The 20,910-nt window shown below is 44.6% G+C and overlaps 3 protein-coding genes and 1 non-coding gene across 10 annotated transcripts; 1 reads left to right on the top strand and 3 right to left on the bottom strand.

Annotated features, from left to right (window-relative positions):
- The first annotated feature begins 2,479 nt into the window (after positions 1 to 2,479).
- Positions 2,480 to 3,106, top strand: LOC124696343. Its single transcript, XM_047229075.1, has one exon. It carries the CDS (start codon positions 2,480 to 2,482, stop codon positions 3,104 to 3,106), a length of 627 nt encoding a protein of 208 aa, XP_047085031.1.
- A 739-nt stretch (positions 3,107 to 3,845) lies between these two features.
- TRNAL-CAA lies at positions 3,846 to 3,929 on the bottom strand. The gene has a single exon. It is a non-coding gene; the product is annotated as a tRNA-Leu (tRNA).
- A 689-nt stretch (positions 3,930 to 4,618) lies between these two features.
- LOC124703271 (cytochrome P450 714C3-like) lies at positions 4,619 to 9,647 on the bottom strand. 2 transcript variants are annotated; one of them, XM_047235498.1, is made up of 7 exons: positions 9,498 to 9,647; positions 8,123 to 8,425; positions 6,366 to 6,592; positions 5,988 to 6,235; positions 5,317 to 5,707; positions 4,796 to 5,229; positions 4,619 to 4,752 (listed from the first exon to the last, which is right to left on the bottom strand). In XM_047235498.1, the coding sequence occupies exons 2-6, from the start codon at positions 8,391 to 8,393 to the stop codon at positions 4,801 to 4,803; spliced, it is 1,566 nt and encodes a 521-aa protein (XP_047091454.1). In that variant the 5' UTR covers positions 8,394 to 8,425; positions 9,498 to 9,647; the 3' UTR covers positions 4,619 to 4,752; positions 4,796 to 4,800. The 2 variants fall into 2 exon arrangements, with proteins under 2 accessions (XP_047091454.1, XP_047091453.1); XM_047235497.1 differs by having other exon boundaries at positions 4,619 to 5,229.
- A 2,297-nt stretch (positions 9,648 to 11,944) lies between these two features.
- LOC124703270 (cytochrome P450 714C3-like) lies at positions 11,945 to 17,066 on the bottom strand. Of its 6 annotated transcripts, none has more exons than XM_047235494.1 (6): positions 15,882 to 17,066; positions 15,514 to 15,762; positions 13,713 to 13,939; positions 13,349 to 13,596; positions 12,698 to 13,085; positions 11,945 to 12,606 (listed from the first exon to the last, which is right to left on the bottom strand). In XM_047235494.1, exons 2-6 carry the CDS (start codon positions 15,614 to 15,616, stop codon positions 12,178 to 12,180), a joined length of 1,395 nt encoding a protein of 464 aa, XP_047091450.1. In that variant the 5' UTR covers positions 15,617 to 15,762; positions 15,882 to 17,066; the 3' UTR covers positions 11,945 to 12,177. The 6 variants fall into 6 exon arrangements, with proteins under 6 accessions (XP_047091450.1, XP_047091447.1, XP_047091449.1 ...); XM_047235491.1 differs by having other exon boundaries at positions 15,514 to 15,991; positions 16,087 to 17,066; XM_047235493.1 differs by having other exon boundaries at positions 16,087 to 17,066.
- Positions 17,067 to 20,910: the final 3,844 nt, after the last annotated feature.

The raw sequence follows: 20,910 nt of genomic DNA, 5'->3' as shown, positions 1-20,910 counted from the left end.
CATCATAATCTTGTGGAATGAATTAAAGGAATAGAACAAATTCGAATACAAATCCACAATAGCAATCAAGATTATAACTATGGTTGGAGGATGATGGTGATGAAGGTGCAGCGTTTGATGATGATGAAGGGGATGATGCCTTGTCCTCCGAGGATCCACGTAGCAGCCCGGATCTTGTCTTCTCCAAAGTTCCCTTTTGAGATCTGATCAGGGGCGGTGTTTCTCGGTTTCGTGGAGCTGTGTGCGTCTGATCTCTGATCCGTCTACGGAAGGTGAAAGTATTTGACGAGGCGGTGCTCCTGGAGGGTGGTACGAGCGGACGGTACGGGTGGGCCTTGTCCGTACTGATGCTCGTTAAAGCCCCTAGAAGTTGTCCTCGCGTTGTCCTTTTGCACAGGCGCATTATTAAGTGCAAAAATGATTTCTATCACGTCAAAATGCCAGAAAATGACATTTTTCATTGAAATTTCGTTGTTGATTTATTATTTTAGGATCATGTGTAGACAAGCATAAAAAGGCGCGGTAGTGCGGTGAAATACAAAAATCCTACCACTACTATGATAACTTGATAAAATAGTAATGCAAAACCATGTTAAAAATGCACTCATCAGCAGCCGAGCGCGCGCCCCTTTTTATATACGCCAGAGGAAGCAGAGGGGTGTGATACGCTTGTCAACATCATTAATTTCATTAGCAAAGTTTGGCGGCGGCTGCTCAGTAGACGAGACATCGTCATTAACGTAGCGCAGACTGCCAAAGTGATTCCCCATCGCCAGTTTTGACGTGTTTTAGAAGACGCATCGAACTAGGTCGCTGCCAGGCGGGGCCATAGAAGAAGCTAGCGCCCACACGGTGCGACTGGCGCAGCGTCCGCCGAGACGCATCCGAAGTGCATATTTAAACCGCGTTTGCATCTCCGCAGACAACATATCAATATACATTAGGCCGCTGGCCTGGATGCAAGCGTATTTTTTAACCACGCCGGTTGTTGGTTTGGTCCGGTTATTTGCCTCGGACTGTTGGAGATGCTTCCTCGCAGAAAGGACCAGAAATTTCAGGTACGACATCGTTTATGTTTGTGTTTTTCAGGCGCCACGCTGGGCTAGCTGTCCGTCGTCAACAGTTCCCCACCCTCACCCTACGTCCCTCCCCATCGCATCGTGTCCGTCCTAAATCTGGGATATTACATCATCTTAGGTTCATCTCATATTCATGCTAGGATTTCTCCATCTCCCAAAGAACAAATAAAACTACTCACACATGGAGACAATCAAGAACATGATCATAATCTTGTGGAATGAAATAAAGGAATATAACAAATTCGAATACAAATCCACAATAGCAATCAAGATTATAACTATGGTTGGAGGATGATGGTGATGAAGGTGCAGCGGTTGATGATGATGAAGGGGATGATGCCTTGTCCTCCGAGGATCCACGTAGCAGCCCAGATCTTATCTTCTCCAAAGTTCCCTTTTAACATCTGATCAGGGGCGGTGTTTCTCGGTTTCGTGGAGCTGTGTATGTCTGATCTCTGATCCATCTGCGTGAGGTGAAAATATTTGACGAGGCGGTACTCTTGGAGGGTGGTACAAGCGGACTGTACGGGCGGGTCTTGCCCGTACTAATGCCTGTTAAAGCCCCTGGAAGCTGTCCTCGTGTTGTCCTTTCGCCTAGGCGCATTATTAAGTGCAAAAATGATTTCTATCACGTCAAAATGCCAGAAAATGACAGTTTTCATTGATATTTCATTGTTGACTTATTATTTTAGGATCCTGTGCAGACAAGTATAAAAGAGCGCGGTAGCGCGGTGAAATACAAAAATCCTACCACTACTTGATGAAGCGCGTGCCCCGCCTGGCAGCAGAAGCGCGTGCCCCTCTTTATATACGCCAGAGGAAGCAGAGGGGCGTGACACGCTTGGCAACATCATTAATTTCATTAACAAAGTTTGGCGGCGCCTGCTCGGCAGACGAGGCATCGTCATTAACGTGACGCAGACTGCCGAAGTGATGCCTCATGGGCAGTTCTGGTGCGTTTTAGAAGACGCATCGACCTAGGACGCTGCCAGGCGCGGCCGTGGGAGAAGATAGCGGCCACGCGGTGTGACCGGTGCAGCGTCCGCCGAGACGCATCCGAAGTACATATTTAAGCCGTGTTTGTATCTCCACGTACAACAATCAATACGTCGGGCCGCTGATCTGGGTGCAAGAGTATTTTTTAACCACGCCGGTCGTCAGTTTGAGTCCATCGGTTTAGGTCCGATTATTTACGTCGTACTGTTGGAGATGCCTTCCTCCAGAAAGGACCAGAAATTTCAGATACGACATCTTATGTTCAGGCGCCACGCTGGGCTAGCTGTCCGTCGTCAACAGTTCCCCACCCTCACCCTACGTCCTCCCCATCGCATCGTGTCCGTGCTAGCTTGCGCTCCCCCAACAAATCCAAAATCGAGCTCCCTCCCCACCCCGAATTCACAATGGCGTCCTCCAAGCAGCCCCTTACGCCCTCCTCCGCGATCCGCCACCGCCGCCGCCGGCGGTGCCTCCTCGGCACCCTCGCCGCGCTGCTCGCCCTGGCCGTCGTCCTCCTCGTCCTCTTCCTCACCGTCCTCCGCGTCCGCGACCCCACCATCCGCCTCGTCTCCACCGAGCTCACGGGCGTCGCGCCGCGGTTCGCGCTCCTCCCGGCCCCGTCCCTCCGCCTCAACGTCACCCTCATCCTCACGGTCTCCGTCCACAACCCGAACATGGCCTCCTTCGCCTACGCCGACGGCGGGCACGCCGACCTCTCCTACCGCGGCGCCCACGTCGGGGACGCGCAGATCGGCCCGGGCGCCGTCCCGAGCCGCGGCGACGCGGAGGCGCGGCTCGCGCTCACGCTGCAGGCGGACCGCTTCCTCGCCGCCGGGGACGCGCGGCAGCTGGCCGAGGACATGGAGGGCGGGGCGCTGCCACTCGACGCCACAACCAGGGTCCCCGGCACCGTCGTGCTGTTCGGCCTCTTCCATCGGCGCGCCGTGGCCTACTCCGAGTGCAGGTTCGCGTTCGCCGTCGCCGAGATGCGCGTCCAGAGCCAAGAGTGCAGCGGCGGCACCAAGCTCTGATCCGGTCGCCGGAGAAGATCAATCGAATGGCGGCGCGCGCGGCATGGCATTGGCGCCACGTGCAGCCACGCCACCGTGGCACGGCCAGGAAAAGTCCCAGACTCGAACGTGGAATTTTCGCCCGGCTCATACTTTCGCTGTAAACGGACGTGGGATTTATATGTCTGACACGTAGCAAGAGTGATGCTCTTCATCTTGTCCGTTGCTGCCTTCATCGTACACTCGCGCGGAGGAATTGACAGTCCGATTCGCACATCAAAAGATTGAGCTCGATCGGCATTTCAGGTGTCATTGTGAACCAACTTTTATATTTTGAGAGACATTGTGAGTCAACTTGGATGATGGTCTCGACGATGTGATGTCTTCGTAACAAATTAACCGACGCAGTTTTGATCAGGTTGATTTAGAAACAACACGTTTTAATGTGTAGATTTGTTTGTTTTATTAGAAAAAAAATAAAACGGAGTAGTCCATCCCACTAAAGTTGATACATCTAAATTTTAACAAATCTCAAGCAATTTTCATAAGTTCCAACATCACAATTGATACAAAGTGATGCTTTTGCTATTACATGTACCAATGTGTATTAACAGACCCGAGCATGGTCAGAAGATTTTTTATTACAAGGAACAACATAAAAAAAGATCACAGAATTAAGATACGATAAAAAAAAAGATAAATTCGCAAACATGAGACCGATCATTTTTTTAATACTAGGAAAAATAGAAAACAAAAATATTGTCAGCAGTGGGGTTCGAACCCACGCCCTCGTAAGAGGACCAGAACTTGAGTCTGGCGCCTTAGACCACTCGGCCATGCTGACTTTGATGTCTTTATTTCTACATCATCTTACATAAGTTATAACAAATCTACAGGCCTGAAAGAAGGAAACGGGATGGCGGAAATCGACTTTTTTTTATCTCATGAAAGGGAGCTTATATCAGATTGCACTTTCTTCGTGTCTTCACTAGAGGCAGACTCACCTGTATAGTACTGCAACAAGTAATCACAATCGACTTCCAATCATCCTTCCTTCTCACTCAGCCTGATTGATACACGAGTTAACACCATTCAGTTTAACAAAAAAGAATTACTCGCATGATTCAAGAACCACGGTTTGTTATGTGGCTGCTAGGGTTTGGGAGGGTGAGAGAGGGCTGCGAGGGCGCGAGAAGGCCGGCCGGGGGCCTTTTGCCCACGGCCGGGCAAGAGGGAAGGGATTTCCTTCTTAATTCTTGCTTGATTAGATTGATACATCTCCTCTCCATATATAGAGAGGTTTACTTGACTCCCAAGCAAGGCTTACTTGACCCCTAAGCAAACCATAAGACTAACCGGGCCCAGGCCCATGACGTACTCTAACACGGTTCCGTTTCCTGAGCTGCTTTTTTTTTTGTGTGTGTGACATTGAGCTGCTTGTTTTAGTTGTGAAAAAAAAAAAGACTTATGGGACGGCAGGGCAAACAGTTTTTGCGGAAGATTCAACATATATGACAACCATAAATTTTTAGCTTAAACCTGAACCAGTAGCTTCATATATATTGGCAAATCAATGCCAGTTTCCAAATGTACAGAGAATCCATCACAGCTGCAAGGAACCAACAGGGGACTCCCTGGTCTCAATGTCACATCGAGTGATACAACACCGATGAGAGTTAACTTCCGGTGTTTCTCCCTATGATGACAGCCAGAGATCATGGCAGCTTTGTGACCACAAGCGGCATGCCAAACCCGGGCTCGATGGTGAGCCGGAACAGCGGCGCGTGCCTGTACCCTGGTGATGGTGAGAAGGCAAACTTGCTCAGCAGGTGCACGAGAACCACCTTCAGCTCCACCATCGCCAGGTGCTGCCCTGGACAGATCCTTGGCCCATGCCCAAACGGCAGATACATGTGCCCCGGCTTGCACGCCGCAGCAGCACCGTTCGCAAACCGGTCTGGCCGGAACTCGCCAGCATCCTGGCCCCAGACGTCCCTATCAAGGTGCAGTACCGCAATGGGGGTCTGGATGATTGTTCCCTGCGGGACGTCAAGGCCACCGAGCTTGATGTCCATCAGGGCTTCGCGCATCGTCGATGACGCTGGAGGGTACAGTCTCATAGTCTCCTGGATCACCATGGTGATCTGGAAAAAAAAAAGGAATGCAATGGTTATGCCAGTGGCGTGCCAATTGCTAAAGACTGATGAGTGCACAGAGGGATGATTTCTCACGGTCTTCAGTTGTCGGAGGGTGTTGAAATCGATTGCTGTGCCTCCAGAGCACGCCTCTAGAGCCTCAGCACGGGCACGGTCCTGCCACTCCGGGTGCGTGGCGAGTAACATCAGGCACCAGGTGGCGGTGATTGCCGTGGTCTCGTGCCCAGCGAAGTAGATGTTTTTGCAGTTGTCGACGATGAAGTCCTCAGCGGTGCCATTGTAGCTGGGGCACTGGTGAGCGCCATCGACAATCGAGCGCATAAGGTCATTGTGGGTAGTGTGCGTGCAGCCGCTGCTGTTATTGCTGTTGCTGCTGTTTCCGCGGCTTGCAATATCAAGGATGAGTAACCGTACTTCACGCTGCAGCTCTCGCATTTCTTTATTGCTCTTGGTTGGTAAATATTTCCTGTAATAACAAAAAACAAAATAATTATTTAACATTCGTTTACTTTATGACCAGACCAGGCTAGACTTCGCTATGTGGCAGCATATTATCTTAATTTAAGTAACAAGACTATTTTAGAAACATTTCTGAATATGTGCATCTTGATTTTTTGGGGATTTATGTATCGCACTGACGTCCTGCAATCCTTGTTTACCCAAATCAGGACTTCAACTACATATTGACAAAGGAAAAACGCATTGTGTTTTCATTACGTTGGATTTTTTTCTACTTAGTTACTCACCACAGCGCAGATAGTCCAACAAGTGTATCTTGCTGAGAAATCGCCTTCTGAAGTTGCCTCAGCTTGGAGAATATTTCTTCACCTGTTGCGAAATCACTCCCAAAACATGCTCTCGCGATTACATCTGCTGAGAAGTTCCGCATATATCCATCAACATCTATCTCTGTAACCCCTCCCGAGTTGTCGAGCATGCTTTCCCATGCTTCCAACAATGGGACAGAAGCTTCCACGATTAGTCCTACCATGACCTGCAATCATTATTTTTGGAACTGTAATGTTTTCAACCAAGAGCAATAAAGAAAATGCAACTATGGCAGTTGACCATGTCTTCAGTTATCCAACCCATGTTTAAGCATTGTCTAAAGCAATTGACAGCACCTTAATCTTCTCCATGAAGAGCTCCGGTGCAATGACCTTCCTCTCATAGGCCCATATATCGCCACTTGACATCAAGATGCCATCGCCGAACAGTGCTTTGCGAGATTTCTGGAGATAAATAGGCCTCCCGAGCTCTGATGATGTGCAATGGATTACGTCCTTCACCATGCCAGGGTCAGAAACATACAGAATGTCCACAGCTCCTGTTGAATAGAGGAATACCGACCCTATGCAAAATTCACAATCCGATAGCATCACATAAGAATGGACACAAGGAATAAATCACAATAACGTTTTTCAAATACTGTTTAGACTAAACTTACCGTTGCATAGTATATATTTGCTAGCAAAATATATCTGAGAATCTTCTACAGTACTTTATATTAAACCAAATTCCATAGTATATAAATAATCTGGGAAATGGCAGGGCCGTTGCACACAAAATGCAACAAAAAAATGAAGAACCATCGCACACATGAACAAATAACGATCACTTCACGTATTTTTTTAAGTATTAGTTGAAATGCATCTTCATAAAACAGGGCAAAAAAATGTACAGAGAATCACTTGGCTCTAACAGTACTCCAGATTAACACTAGTATTATACTCAAGTTCACGAAATCATTGAGCTATTCATCTATCTGAGATTGTCGAGCATTGGTGCCAAACATTCAGGATCAATCTGTCTGGCGATCTTGGAACTGGGCACTATACCACAAAGTCGGCATACTCTGCGCTCTTTGGTGGACTTGTGGAATCAACGCTGTGGCACTCCATCTGGTCAGGCTGGGCACCACTCAAGTGTAAAAATTTAGGGTGTACAAAACAACCTAGAATTAACCAAAACTAGTATTATAATGAACATGTGTAGGGTGTACAAAAAAGGTTATACGATCAGGATTCCAGTGTTTAAGAGCAAATTCCAACATCAGAATTAGCTCCACTAAAAAAATCAGAAGTAGCTTTCAATCTGTTAAACTCGAAAGATCTGTTACTTCTATACTGAGTACTGAGTTACTTATCCTGTGTTGTGAGAGATCATCTATATACCCAGCTAAAGTAATAACTGATGAGGATTATTCCTTGGCAGTAACTACAAGTGACATTACCCTGTTGACCAGGGTTCGAATCCTGTCAGGATCAATTTTTTGGTATGACTAGTTTCATGTTTCGAAAATAAACTACAAGCAACACTACGGTGCAGAACATGTAATCAAGTATACTGTAGTTTTCTCTCTTTGTAATAAAGTTGCAAGGGTGGATCCATAACTTTTTAATGCTGGAATATGCCAATCATTCATTTTTCTCTATCATCTTTTGATAGTCGTGAAAAGCATACTGAAACAGTACATCATAAGAACAACATTTGTGAGCCATCGAATCCATGACATATCACAGATGCCTTCCAAATAAAGAACATATTTTACAGTTAAATAAAAGGCAAAAGAAAGTGTGTGGTTTGGCAGTCATTGTGTAAAAAAAATGTGGGGCTAGTTCCAGGAAAACTAGATTAATAAACATGTTGATATTGACACCTTTCCCATATAAAATAAGCCTTATATGGAAGCAATAAGATCTTTGGAGCAGCTTCTCCTAGCTAGTTTTCAGTTTAAAGGTCTACGGTATCAGGAAAAAACTGCCTAAACTTGGATGATTAGATGATTACGACCATGCATGAACCTGATTGGAACACAAAGTCACAAACATACAAATACAAGATAAAAATACATGCATAGAACTTCTGAATGAATACATACCATATGTTTCTCTCCAGAGAAGCAAGTGAGGGAAGATGGTGTGTGTGTAGCTATTGATGTCTTGCTTCTGCGCAGGCGGGAGATCTTGTCGGATCCTCTTCATCTCCTGGGTGTTGCCAGAGAGCAAAGTAGGCCTGGGACCCCTTACACCCTGCTTCCTCCATCTCTTTCTTGCCCTCTCTGGCCTTAGCCATAGGATCTCACAGATGTATAACAGAGCTAGCCCAAGAAGGAAGGAGAGAACCAGAACTAGCAGATGAAGTTTCTCCATGAGGCAGTGGGGAAGAGGCCGAGAGGGGGAGACTAGTAAAAAAATATAAGAAAAATGACCATTAGATTATGTCCAACTACTACACTATGCAATCTAGTAGTAGATTTCTATTCTTTTGGAGTTTTGAGCATATGAAATATATTTTTGCCTTCTTCTACCTTTGATTGTTTATTAGATTACTTCCAGATCTTGCAATCTACCACGAGTATGCTCCCAGTTTATTAGATTGCTAATTTCCTAAAAGGAGGCAAAGTTGAGGCAGGTGGGGTCATCAGATGGAACATATGTTGAGGAGATACATCCATATACAGAGTTCAACGGTAAGGATCAGCACATCCTTTGATGAACTTGCAAGGTGGTGGCCAAGGGGTGACTAGACTTGATTACAAGAATATCAAGATGGATCCATCTTCTCTGCTAAATCAATACAGTTTGTTCAGCATGACCACAATTGCTGTATGGTGCGATTGATGTCAACTGCTCCATTGAAATCCGACTCTAGAGAAGCATCCGAGTCATCTGAATCCCAGTAATCTATTACTGGGATCAATATCTTTATCTGTGTTCAGGTAACTCTCAGTGCCATGTTGAACGCATGTCAATCTAGAATATAATATAGAGAAGCATCTGCATCTGAGTCCCCAGACTGGTAATCAAAACTGATGTTTGTTTCGGCAAACATGGAATAAGATGGCTGCTGCCGCACAACAAAATCAATGAGGCTATGCAGCATAATATTATGTTAGTACCCTAACATAATATGATAATCAAATCGTGGAGATTGGGTCTAATCGGATAACCATCCAGTCACAGGAATTAAACTAAATAATTAGTTTGACTGACAATCCTACAAGATAAGGGCCAGCCCTATAAAAAATTTATCCCCCAGCCCCTCGCTTCCTCGGCTTTCCTCGTCAATTCAACAGCTAAAATTTTCGATACTATACAGATCAATACCTCCGAAGAAAAGAGAGACTAAAAAGTCAATCCATTTTGCACAACACAGATGGGAACAGATTCGCGCGAGGTAAAGAAACAAAAGTAAATGAAAGCAGCGGAGTCACCAAGACAGTGTCCGCTTCACAAAAAGAACTGGGGAATTACTCTGAAGATTTAGGGAGGGCGGAGCTCCAGTATAAGCCAGCAATGGCGACGGGATCAGTCGACTGGATCGTGGTGGGTGGTCCTTGGCCGGAGGAAGAAGGCGGCGGACCGGAGCGAGCAGTTTATTTGTTTTTGGTTTTTTTAGAGGGATATTTTGGTTTCCTAAATATACTCTATTTATTTTTGGTTTTGCTAGCTTTTTTTTTTGAGATGGGTTTTGCTAGCTGAGTACTACAGTATTAGTTTAGTGATCGGTTATGTTTTTTTTTGTACCCATTAGAGGTGTTGTGCGGTTATTCGTGCGACTGGGCTTTTATTCTGTAGGTAATGGAGGCTGAAATGGGCTTCATCTGTTTGGGCTGGTGTGTGCCGCTAGGCCTAAGGGCATATACGACAGCCCAGATCAGCTGGTGCAGGGAGCCTTCCACTAAAAAAAAAAAAACCTGGTGCAGGGAGCCTAGGATTTGTTACGACGTGGATGAAAGAGAACAGGAGCATCTCTAGAGCACATAACGCAGATGCGATGTACATGTGTATCGTATCGTCTTTTTATGGTGCAAAAAGTGTCGCAAGGAAACAGGTCCCGCATATGGTACATGTACGCTGGATCTCTTCTGCCTGGCACATTCATTATATTATATCACAAATTAGGATTTTCAACACAAACATGATTTAAGCTCGAGGCATCAATTTCCAAAATTAAAACATAGATAGCTCGAAACAAGAACAAAGTTTCGAACAAATGCATAGTACAAACGAGGCAGCATATGATGCATAGAAGTTTGGAAAGAAAACCATGATGGATCAACAAGAAGAGAATGATCAGTTTTTCATAGCAGCGTTGCCGTCGCCACTATCACCACAACAACAACAACAAAAGTAGCACGAGCAGCAGCAACCTCTCTTCTTCCCTTTTTTGGTTCCAATCTCAGGCCTCCGAATCTCCTAACATTCTTTAGTGTGTGGATCCATACTCACTAGATCCACCATCATCACCAGGTTCTCCTCCCTTCCCTCCTCCAGTCTTTCGATCTTAAAACTCTGCCTTCCGCTTCTCATCTTTTCTAATTGTTTTTCACTTTCTTTTTTTATCGAGTTGTTTCTTCTCAGCTAACTCCTTTTGAGTTTTGCAATTGCTCTTGTGCTAATTTTTTTGTTTGGCGATCTTGGAGGTTAATCTTCCTTGCTCAGCCCTTCTCTTCACTTCTAGCTTCACTTATACGGTTATACCCACCAGGTAACACTGCTAGCAATTGGTTAAATGGCATAAATCATAGGTTTAAACCACTAAGCTAGCGGTACAAGGCAACATGACGGGTGTATATACTAAGAATCTAAGATACATCCAGATCTAATCTACGGAATAGGTCGGTTTACAAAGAGATACGAGGATTTCGAAACATGTGATCTTCACTTACCTTGTACTCCAAATTGATGAGGAGTTCTAGTTCCTCAGCGTGCGGGTTCGCCGCGCTGGGTTTTATATTGTTTTGGGTTAGTACATGCATAGTGTTGGGCCATGTCCCTCCACATGGAGGTGTGTTGGCAGCCCAACATCAGCCCAGAAAGTTCAACATGTATCAACCGTTGTTCGAGGTTCGCATCCAACGGTTGTGCTGCCTACTTTAGAGGTAGATAAGGAGAAAACCCTAGCCGCCCTTGGTGGAACTGAGAGAGCAAGAGCAAGTCGGGACGTGGCTGCTGCTGTGAGAGGGTGAGAGAACACACTAGAACACCACAGCCAAGTGAGAAGAGAGAAAGAAGAAGGAAAGGTGACCCTTGTCCAGATCTGACCGGTATGTCTTCAAGCTGGTGTTTGCAGGCTTAAACGTTTTTGGATTGGCTCAAACTCAGTGAGCTTGTTCCTTATTTTGAGTACTTTGATCTGGATAGCTGGTTTGAGATTTGGGTCAGAGGAGAATCAGATTTGAGAGCGGTGAAGTTAGTTTGGATTGCTGAAGTTTCAACACCGAGTAGTTTTGGGGGCGAACAGTTTGGGCAGACAAACGGTTTCCAATTGAGCTGATTTTTGGTCAGTATGTTGAGAACTTATATTATGCTTATCTGCCAAATTTGGTGCTGATTGGATCTGCGGTTTAAGAGCAGCTTGTTGATTACTGAAGAGGACAAATCTCTTGTGGTTGGTGTTGTAGTTGCCGGTGGGCAACGAGGTGATGTGTGTTGTAATCTCTAGATTTTATAGAGAAGACTTTGTACCCAGGTTGCTTATAGTGAAGCTTATGTAGACCGATTGATTCACACCCATGGTTTTTCCTCCTCAAGTTGAGGATGTTTTCCAGGTAAATCCTTGTGTCACTTGTGTGTGCTTGTGATTGTTTTTTCGCTGCATCTATTGGTTGAAACTTTCCTCAAAGTTTATCTATTTCACACAGGCATAGTGGTGGTGGTTGTGCCACCCCATCACATAGAACACACAAAATTCGGCGAACACCAATAGCTGTACTTTATTTTGCCAAACCTGTCTGAACTTGTCGAATCTTTAGCAGCGGAATGTATCGACACAGACATTTTACATGAAAACGGAAGCTTCATTGATTTCAACGTCGAGTTGAGTTGACACAGCCACATGAGCTCACTCACGGCCTCTGTTTTCTAAGATGCACACAACCACCGCCTTGCTGATCACAAGCATCGGTACGTTCCTGCTAACAGCCAGAGATCATGGAAGCCTTGTGACCACGAGCGGCATGCCGAACCCGGGCTCAATGGTCAGCCTGAACAGCGGCGCGTGCCGGTACCCTGGTGACGGCGAGAAGCTGTACTTGCTCAGCAGGCGCACGAGCAACACCTTGAGCTCCACCACCGCCAGGTGCTGGCCTGGACAGGATCTTGGCCCATGCCCAAACGGCATATACATGTGTGCCGGCTTGCACGCTGCGGCGGCACCGTTCATGAACCGGTCTGGCCGGAACTCACCGGCGTCCTGGCCCCAAATGTCCCTGTCAAGGTGCACCACCGCAATGCCAGCCTGGATGATTGTTCCCTGTGGGACGTCGAGGCCTCCGAGCTTGACGTCTGTCAGGGCTTCACGCACCATAAGTGACGCTGGAGGGAACAGTCGGACCGTCTCCTGGATCACCATGGTGATCTGAAAAAAGAGAACATAACAGTTATGCCAATGGCGTGATAGTTGACGAAGACTGATGAGTGCATGGAGAGATGATGAGATAATTTCTCACTGTCTTCAGTCGCCGAAGGACGTCAAAATCGATTGCTGTGTCTCCACAACACACATCTAGAGCCTCGGCACGGGCACGGTCCTGCCACTCTGGGTGTGTGGCAAGTAACATTAGGCACCAGGTAGCAGTGATCGCAGTGGTCTCATGACCACCGAAGTACATATTCTTGCAGTTGTCGACGATGAAGTCCTCGGCAGTGCCAGGGTAGCTGGGGCACTGCTGAGCGCCATCGACAATCGAGCGCAGAAGGTCATTGTGGGTAGTGTGCATGTAGATGTTGCTGTTACTGCTGCTGCTGCCCTCGCGTCTGGCAACATCCAGGATGAGTAACCGGACTTCTTGCTCCAGCTCTCGCATTTCTTTATTGCTTTTGGTTGGTAAGTACTTCCTATCATAACACAATTTATACTTAACATTAATTTAACTATATGAGAAGACAAGGCTAGACTTTGCCCCATGGCAGCATATCATCTTAATTTAAGTAACCATTTTGGAAGCACTTCTGAATGTGTGCATATCTTGATTTTTTGTGATTTATGTATTGGCACTGCCATCCTGTGTTCCTTATTTACCCAAATCAATTCACAAAGGAATAATCACATTTCACAATTTGTTTTCATTACGTTGGATATTGTACTTTTAGTCACTTACCACAGTGCAGATAGTCCAACAAGTGAATCTTGCTGAGAAATCGCCTTCTGAAGCTGCCTTAGCTTGGAGAATATTTCTTCGCCTGTTGCGAAATCACTCCCGAAACACGCCCTCGCGATTACATCTGCGGAGAAGTTCCGCATATATCCATCAACATCTATCTCTCTAATCCCTCCTGAGTTGTCAAGCATGCTTTCCCATGCTTCCAACAATGGGACAGAAGCCTCCACGATTAGTCCTATCATGACCTGCAAACATCATATTTTGCAACCGTTATGTTCTTCAGAAATACAACTATGACGGTTAACCATGTTTTCAGTTTTCCAACCCATGTTTAAGCACTGTCTTAAGCAATTGAAAGCACCTTAATCTTCTCCATGAAGAGCTCCGGTGCAATGATCTTCCTCTCATAGGCCCATATATCGCCATTCGATATCAAGATACCTTCGCCAAAGAGCGGTTTGCGAGATTTCTGTAGATAAATAGGCTTCCCGAGCTGTGATGATGTGCAGTGGCTCATGTCCTTGACCATGGCAGGGTCAGAAATATACAGAATATCCACAGCTCCTATTGAATAGAGGAACACCGACCCTATGCAAATTCACAATCCAATAGCATCGCCATAAGAAGAGTGGACACACATAAATCACAACAACGTATTCTGAATACTGTTTAGACTAAACTTATTTAGTTGCATATTAAATACTACTTGTTAGCAAAATAGATCTGGGAATTTTCTACAATACTTTATACTAAACCAAATTTCCATAGTTTTTTTATATAAATTAGCTGGGAAATGTAGGGGGTCGCACACAAAATGCAAATACAAATTAAGAATCATTGGACGGATTTATCAGCAACTAGCCATCACTTCACACATTTAGTTAAGTATTAGTTGAACAGCATCTTCAGAAAAGTATGTGTAGAGAATCACTTGGCTCTAACAGCACTCTAGATTAACACTAGTATTGTACTCAACGTTCAACGAATCATTGAGTTCCTTTATCTATCTGAGATTGTTGATGCCACCACATTGATGCCAAACAAGGAGTTTGGCGATTCTTGTCGTTTGTCCACTCTACCACGAAGTCAGCGTACCTGGTGCTCTTCGCTGGACTTGTTAAATCATCACTGTGGTGCTCTATCTGGTCTGGCTGGGCACCACTCAGGTGCAGAAATTTAGGGTGTACAAAACAACCTATAATTAACCAAAACACTAGAACTGTACAAACATGTTTAGTGTAAAAAAAAGGTTATACCATCAGGGTTCCTATGTTTAAGAGAAAATTCTAACATCTAAAGATACTCCCTCCATCCACAAATAAGTGTGATTTTAGGTTTTTCCTAAGTCAGACTTTCTTATGTTTGACCAACTTTATAGAAAACTGTAGCAATATTTATGACATGTGATTAGTATATTATGAAACTACATTCCGAGATGCATCTAGTGATAATAATTTCATGGCATAAATAATGCTATAATATTCTATAAAGTTGGTCAAACTTAAAAAAGTTTCACCTAGAACATTATCTAAAAGTTTTTTTTGCGGGAATCTAAAAGTACACATATTTGTGGACGCAGAGAGTAGCTTCTAACTGTCAATCTTTTCAACTCGTAAGATCCATAACTTCTATACTGACTATCTGAGTTGCTCTTCCTGTCCTAATTTTTTTTGGCAACTGCTCTTCCTGTCCTATGAGAGACCATTATGCTGGAAATATGTCAATCAGTCATTCTCTATCGAGTTTACTAGGTGTGAACAGTATGCTGGAGGCGCAAGAATAACGACATCCATGAGCTATCTAATCCATACTGTAACATATTACGAAAGGCTTCCAAATAGAGAACACGTTTTACTGTTAAAAAGATCACGGTCTTTCATGGTCATTGTGTAAACTTTCATTGTAACTGCTTCTCCAAAGAAAATTAGATTAATAAAAATGTTGATATTGACACCTTTCCTGTATAAAATAAGCCTTTTTGTCTAAGCAATAACTTCGGAGCTACTTCTCCAAACTAATGTTCAGTGTAAAGGTCTATGGTATGAGAAATACCTTCTTAAGCTTGGATAGTTAGATGATTACGATCATACATGAATCTGATCGGCACACTAACATACAAATACAAGAGAAGACACTAATGGAAGCTCTGGATAGATACATACCATATGTTTTTGTCCAGACAAGCAAGTGAGGGAAGAGGGTGTATACGTAGTTATTGGTGTCTTGTTTCTGCGCAGGCGCGAGATCTTGTCGGATCTTCTTCATCTCCTGGGTGTTTCCATAAAGCAAAGTAGGTCTGGGACCCCTTACACCCTGCTTCCTCCATCTCCTTCTTATCCTCTCTGGCCTTAGCCATACGATGTCACAAATGTATAACAGAGCTAACCCAAGAAGGACGGGAAGAACCAGAACTGCCAAATGAAGTTTCTCCATGAGACAATGGGGGAGAGGCCGAGAGGAGGAGACTAGTCAAATATACAAGACAAGTGACTACTAGAACTAGATTATGTCCAACTACTATAATGTGTACCCTAGTAGCTTTTGATTCGCTGTAGACTTCTGACTTCTGAGTATATCAATGATTTTGCTTGTTTTCTTCATACTGTGATTGTTTATTATGTCACTTTCAGATCTTGCCATCTACATGGTGGTTTATATTAAGTGATCATCTCTCATTTTAGTCAAACAGCTTTTAAAAAGGGGAGAGAAAGAAATAATGCAAAAAAAATAGTTACCTCAAGATGGCTAATTTCCTGAAAGTGGGCAAACTGGAGACAGGCGGAGTCATCAGATGGAACATATGTTTAGAAGGCACAGGCAAGCAGAACTTCAGAAGGTAAAGTAACAGCCCATATACAGAGTTCAGCAATAAGCATCAGTACATTCATTGATGAACTTACAAAGAGGTGGCAAAACTGGGTGATTAGACTCGATTAGGAGAACATCTACATGGATCTATCTTCTCTGCTAAATCAATACACTTTGGTCAGCATGACGAGGTTGCTGCATATTGCGATTGATGTCAACTGCTCCCTCAAAATCAGACTCTACAGAAGCATCTGTGTAATCTGAATCCCACTAATCTGTTCATGGGATCAGTATCTGTATATGTGTTCAAGTAACTCGCATCTGACTCCCCAAACTGATGTTTGTTTTGCCAAACACGCAATAAGATTGCTGCTGGCTGCTGCCGCACAACCGTCAGAGAATTAACATCTGCTTCATCATACTGCTATTACGCACAACCGTCAAAGAATCAAAATCATGTGGCTATGGAGCATATTATGGTACCCTGGCTATGATAATCAAATCATGGAGACTGGATCTAATCGCATAAGGATCTAGTCACACAAAATCATTCCAAGTAAATTACTATACAAGCGAAGGACCAACCATATCCCAAGTTATTCCCCAACGCCTCTTCCTCGGCTTTCCTCGTCGATTCATCAGCTAAATTTAAGATGCCGTACGGATCAATAGCTCCGGTGAAAAGAGAGACTAAAAAGCCATCCCATTTTGCACAGCACAGATGGGAACAGATTCGCGCGAGATAAGGAAGAAAAAAAGAAGTAAATTTAAGCAGCGGAGGCACCGAGATAGTGTCCGTTTCACAAAAGGAACTGAGGAGTGAGGAAGATTAATCTGATAATCTAGGGCAGGGAGATCTCCATTATCAGCTAACAATGGCGACGGAATCAGTCGACTGGATCCTGGGTGGCCCTTGGCCGGAGGAAGAAGACGGCGGCGGAATTTTTGCATATTTATCACTTTATAGGACCACCACATGTCAGCGACACATAAATGAAAATTAGGGAAGGGGAAAGAAAACATTGGGCTGCTCTAATCGGCCCATAAAAGAAAATCCGGTCTACTCTGTGTGAGATACGGCCCAGCCCAAGCTCCTCAAGGTCGCCAAGGCAGTTTGACAATTGGTAATCACTATTTGACGACCGTCAAAAAACAATCACTATTTGACGCTCACTCCTTACGCTGGTCAACGGGAAATCCTATTTGACGCTTATTGCGTCGGTTAGCCAGCCTCCGCGTACCCCTTTCCTACCTTAGCGATTCAAACTGGGCCGGCCCAGTACAAACTGTGTGTTCTGGGTTTTTCCGGTTTTGCGAATAATTCTAGAACTTTCCAGTTGGTTTTCTCCGTTTTCTGGTTCTGGTCGGTTTTCCTGGTTTCTCCGGTTTCATTTTTTGCTGTTTCTGTTTTCTTTTCATATCCTTTTTAATCTGAACATTTTCAAATTATGAACATTTTTTAATTTGAACATTTTTATATTTGAATATTTTCAAATATGAACCTTATTAAATGTGAACATTTTCAATTTGAACACTTTTTTAAATTCACATATTTTGAAATCTGAACATTTCCTAAAAATTCGAACAATTTTAAATTTGAGCATTTTTTGGATCTGAATATTTTTTGAATCTGAACTTTTTTAAAAAAATTGAACATTTTATAATTTTAAACATTTTTAAATTTTGAACATTTTTTTTGGATTTGAACATTTTCCGAATCTGATCTTTTTCAAATTTTGAACATTTTTCGGATTTGAATAATTTTCGTATCTAAACTTTTTCACGTTTGAACTTTTTCAAATTTTATTTGTTCAGATTTGAATCTGAGCACATCTGGCTGCCCCGTACATGAAAAGAACGACAAAAAAAAATCAGAACGAACAAGCGGCCGGATTCGCTCGATACTGGTTACGTTTCCCATATATGGACCGGCCCACCCGGGATCCTCTTGAGGCGTCGACGCGCCAGCCTTCGCGTCGAGCGCTGAATAGGAGCGCTCCTGGTTAACGGGGTGACAAGTACCCCCAACGCAACTCGGACAACCTACCAGGGTCCTAGGTCATATAACCATGGTCCTAGCCACGAAAAACATAAAAATTAACTGGATTAATATCAATTTACAAGAAAGACCCAAAGAAAAAAAAAATACATCACAATCCTCCACCATTACACACATGAGCCCAAAACAAAGAGGAAGATCCCAATTCTCCACCGGTGTCGGTCTTGAGCTCCTGAGCACAACCACCTACTACAACACCGCGGACTACACCACTTGGGGAGTAACACGTAGTGGACGTCGCGTCGAAGCTAGTGAAGGGCCTCCTAACTAGCACAACGACCTAGAGGTTGCAGGTTTAGAGCTGCCGCTGGCCAAAGAAGTTAGAGGAGCGCTAGCCCAAGGCCGGCAAGAGGCCACTCAGGATATCCATCTGATGATACTGTCTTCGCACTCCCCATCTCTTCAGGTCTGCAAAAGCCACGAACATGTCCGAAAAAGAGAGGAAGTTCCGTCGCAACAACTCGATATGGGGAGCCACACTCTTATTGGAGAGGATCTCATCGGATTTACATGCACGCTCAGATCTCCACCATGGATACCCTCCATACGGAGACATCGACAACCATCTAGTGTCGCACGGGGACACCAAGCTGCCAAATCCCAAAGGCATGATGCCAAACGGGATAAACACAACTAGGGATCAAGCCAGAACCTAAACCTACTTCTACTATCCACATAAGAGGTAGGACTACATCTCCCCTCGCCTCACCGGACAATAGAGCAACCGAAGTGGGAGGGGAGAGATCTAGAAGAGCGTGAGCGAGAAGACCGAGGGATGAGCGGGCCCACAAACGATCTTTTGAGTACCATCATTTGTATTCTTGCTTATGTGAGGCAAAACTTTGAATATCTCATGACAATAAATTTGACCATGTTTTGATACGGCCAGAAAATCTATCGTAACGACTGAAAGTGCATGGAGCCCCCATGACAAGGTATCGACTTGTCAATGCCTACGGATTATAGACTAGGGTTTTCATGGAAGTAGAGGGCAAGTAGATCTCGAGGGTTTCAGCCGGAAAAGTACTCGACTGCTAGAAAACTAGGGTTACGTTGGCAATGCAATCGATCCTTTATTCGTCCCTCGACTCCCCCTTATATAGGAGGCGGAGCCGAGGGTTTCGTATTACACAAGTTACAGATTCCGGGTGACTCTTTGAGTTCGACCCGTAAAGTTACAAATCTCTTTATTCCTAATACAATTCTATCTTTCCATATCAACAACTAATTGGGCTTCCGAGCTTCGTATTCGTCGACTCATGGGCCTTCAGTAAACCCCGAGTACCATCTTCGGTAGGTCCATTGGGGATGTCTATGTCAGTAGCCCCCGAGATTTTGCTTTAATCGAAGAATAAAGTAAAATCTCCACCATTACAATTAACACATAGTTTCTTCGAGTTATTGAATAATAATCATATATTGTACATGGATTATGGTAGATGGGGCTGGTTCTTCTGATGGATCAGGTACCAGTTAACTGCTCTCGTGGCAATCTCGCAAAAACCTACTTCAATGTCAAGTCCCTGGACCTGACCTCGGTATACTGGCGTAATTCGACATGTGCCGCTTAAGGTCTTACCATATGCCGAATTCCAGTCATATTTTATCGGGTACCTAACGCGTCCGTTAGGTTTTTTCTTCGCATCTGTTGATACGGAAAAAAGTAGCAGAGCGCATTCATGCGCGATACCACGCCACATAGGACGGATCTCGGGGTCTTATCTTCGTAAAGTATTACGGCATTCAGAGATTTATTCGCGACTGAGGCGCTCTGAGAATATATTGTCGAATGCCTTTTTCGGCTGCTGGAATGGCACATTTATTCGAGTCATATGATGACTTATTATCTTGTCCTCCCGATGGGAGTATATGAAGAGTTATTATCATAACTTGAAATATACCTATTTTGATTCCTTCGGTTTCATCGGGTACGCAACAAGCATTCCCGATGGGAGTAGCCCCCGAGGCTACAACCAAGTGCTTGTACTTGGTTGTAGGCTCACCTTTTACCATCTTGTCGCTATATTGACAATTTATATATTTCCCATCTTTATCGGGTGCGCGACCAGCGCTCCCGATGGGAGTAGCTCCCGAGGCTACAGTCGAGTATTTATACTTGGTTGTAGGCTCACCGTTGCTATCTCTTGAATCAACTCCATATCAAGCATCCTACAAAAAGTAGCCCCCGAGCATTTGAACAAAAACTTGTATTTGATCAAAGGCTCCCGAAATTATTTTGTCGCCAATCTTCGAAGAATTGCAGTCGAAATTGCCCTTATGGTGACATGAGTGCTGACGATGGCCACGATCGTTGTATTGGGAAGGTGCGTGTTCTGTCCTATCACTCACCTGTGGACCCCTGACACTGCGTCGCTTGACACGTTACGCAAGTGGGCACACACGTCCTCCGCTTTTCCTGGCACGCGTGCTACGGTGCCTGTCCAGTAACTTCTCAGTAAATATACGATTTTACCCTTGATAACACGTGTAAGGCATCGGATTCATTTCCTTTTTATCCAACGGCGTGACGAATCGCGTTCTTGGTATAAATGACATCCTTCTTCCTCATCCTTTCCCTTCACTTCGCCGCTCAATTTTCCCCCTCTCTGCAAAAAAGCTCCATTGCCTTCCCCCAAGCTCATTGCGCTGCTTCTCATCTCCACTTTCCTCCGCCACTTATTTGAATGTTGCC

The sequence above is a fragment of the Lolium rigidum genome, chromosome 3 (genome assembly GCF_022539505.1).
Source record: "Lolium rigidum isolate FL_2022 chromosome 3, APGP_CSIRO_Lrig_0.1, whole genome shotgun sequence".
NCBI classification, from domain to species: domain Eukaryota; kingdom Viridiplantae; phylum Streptophyta; class Magnoliopsida; order Poales; family Poaceae; genus Lolium; species Lolium rigidum.
This window is presented reverse-complemented; position numbering and strand designations above follow the sequence as displayed.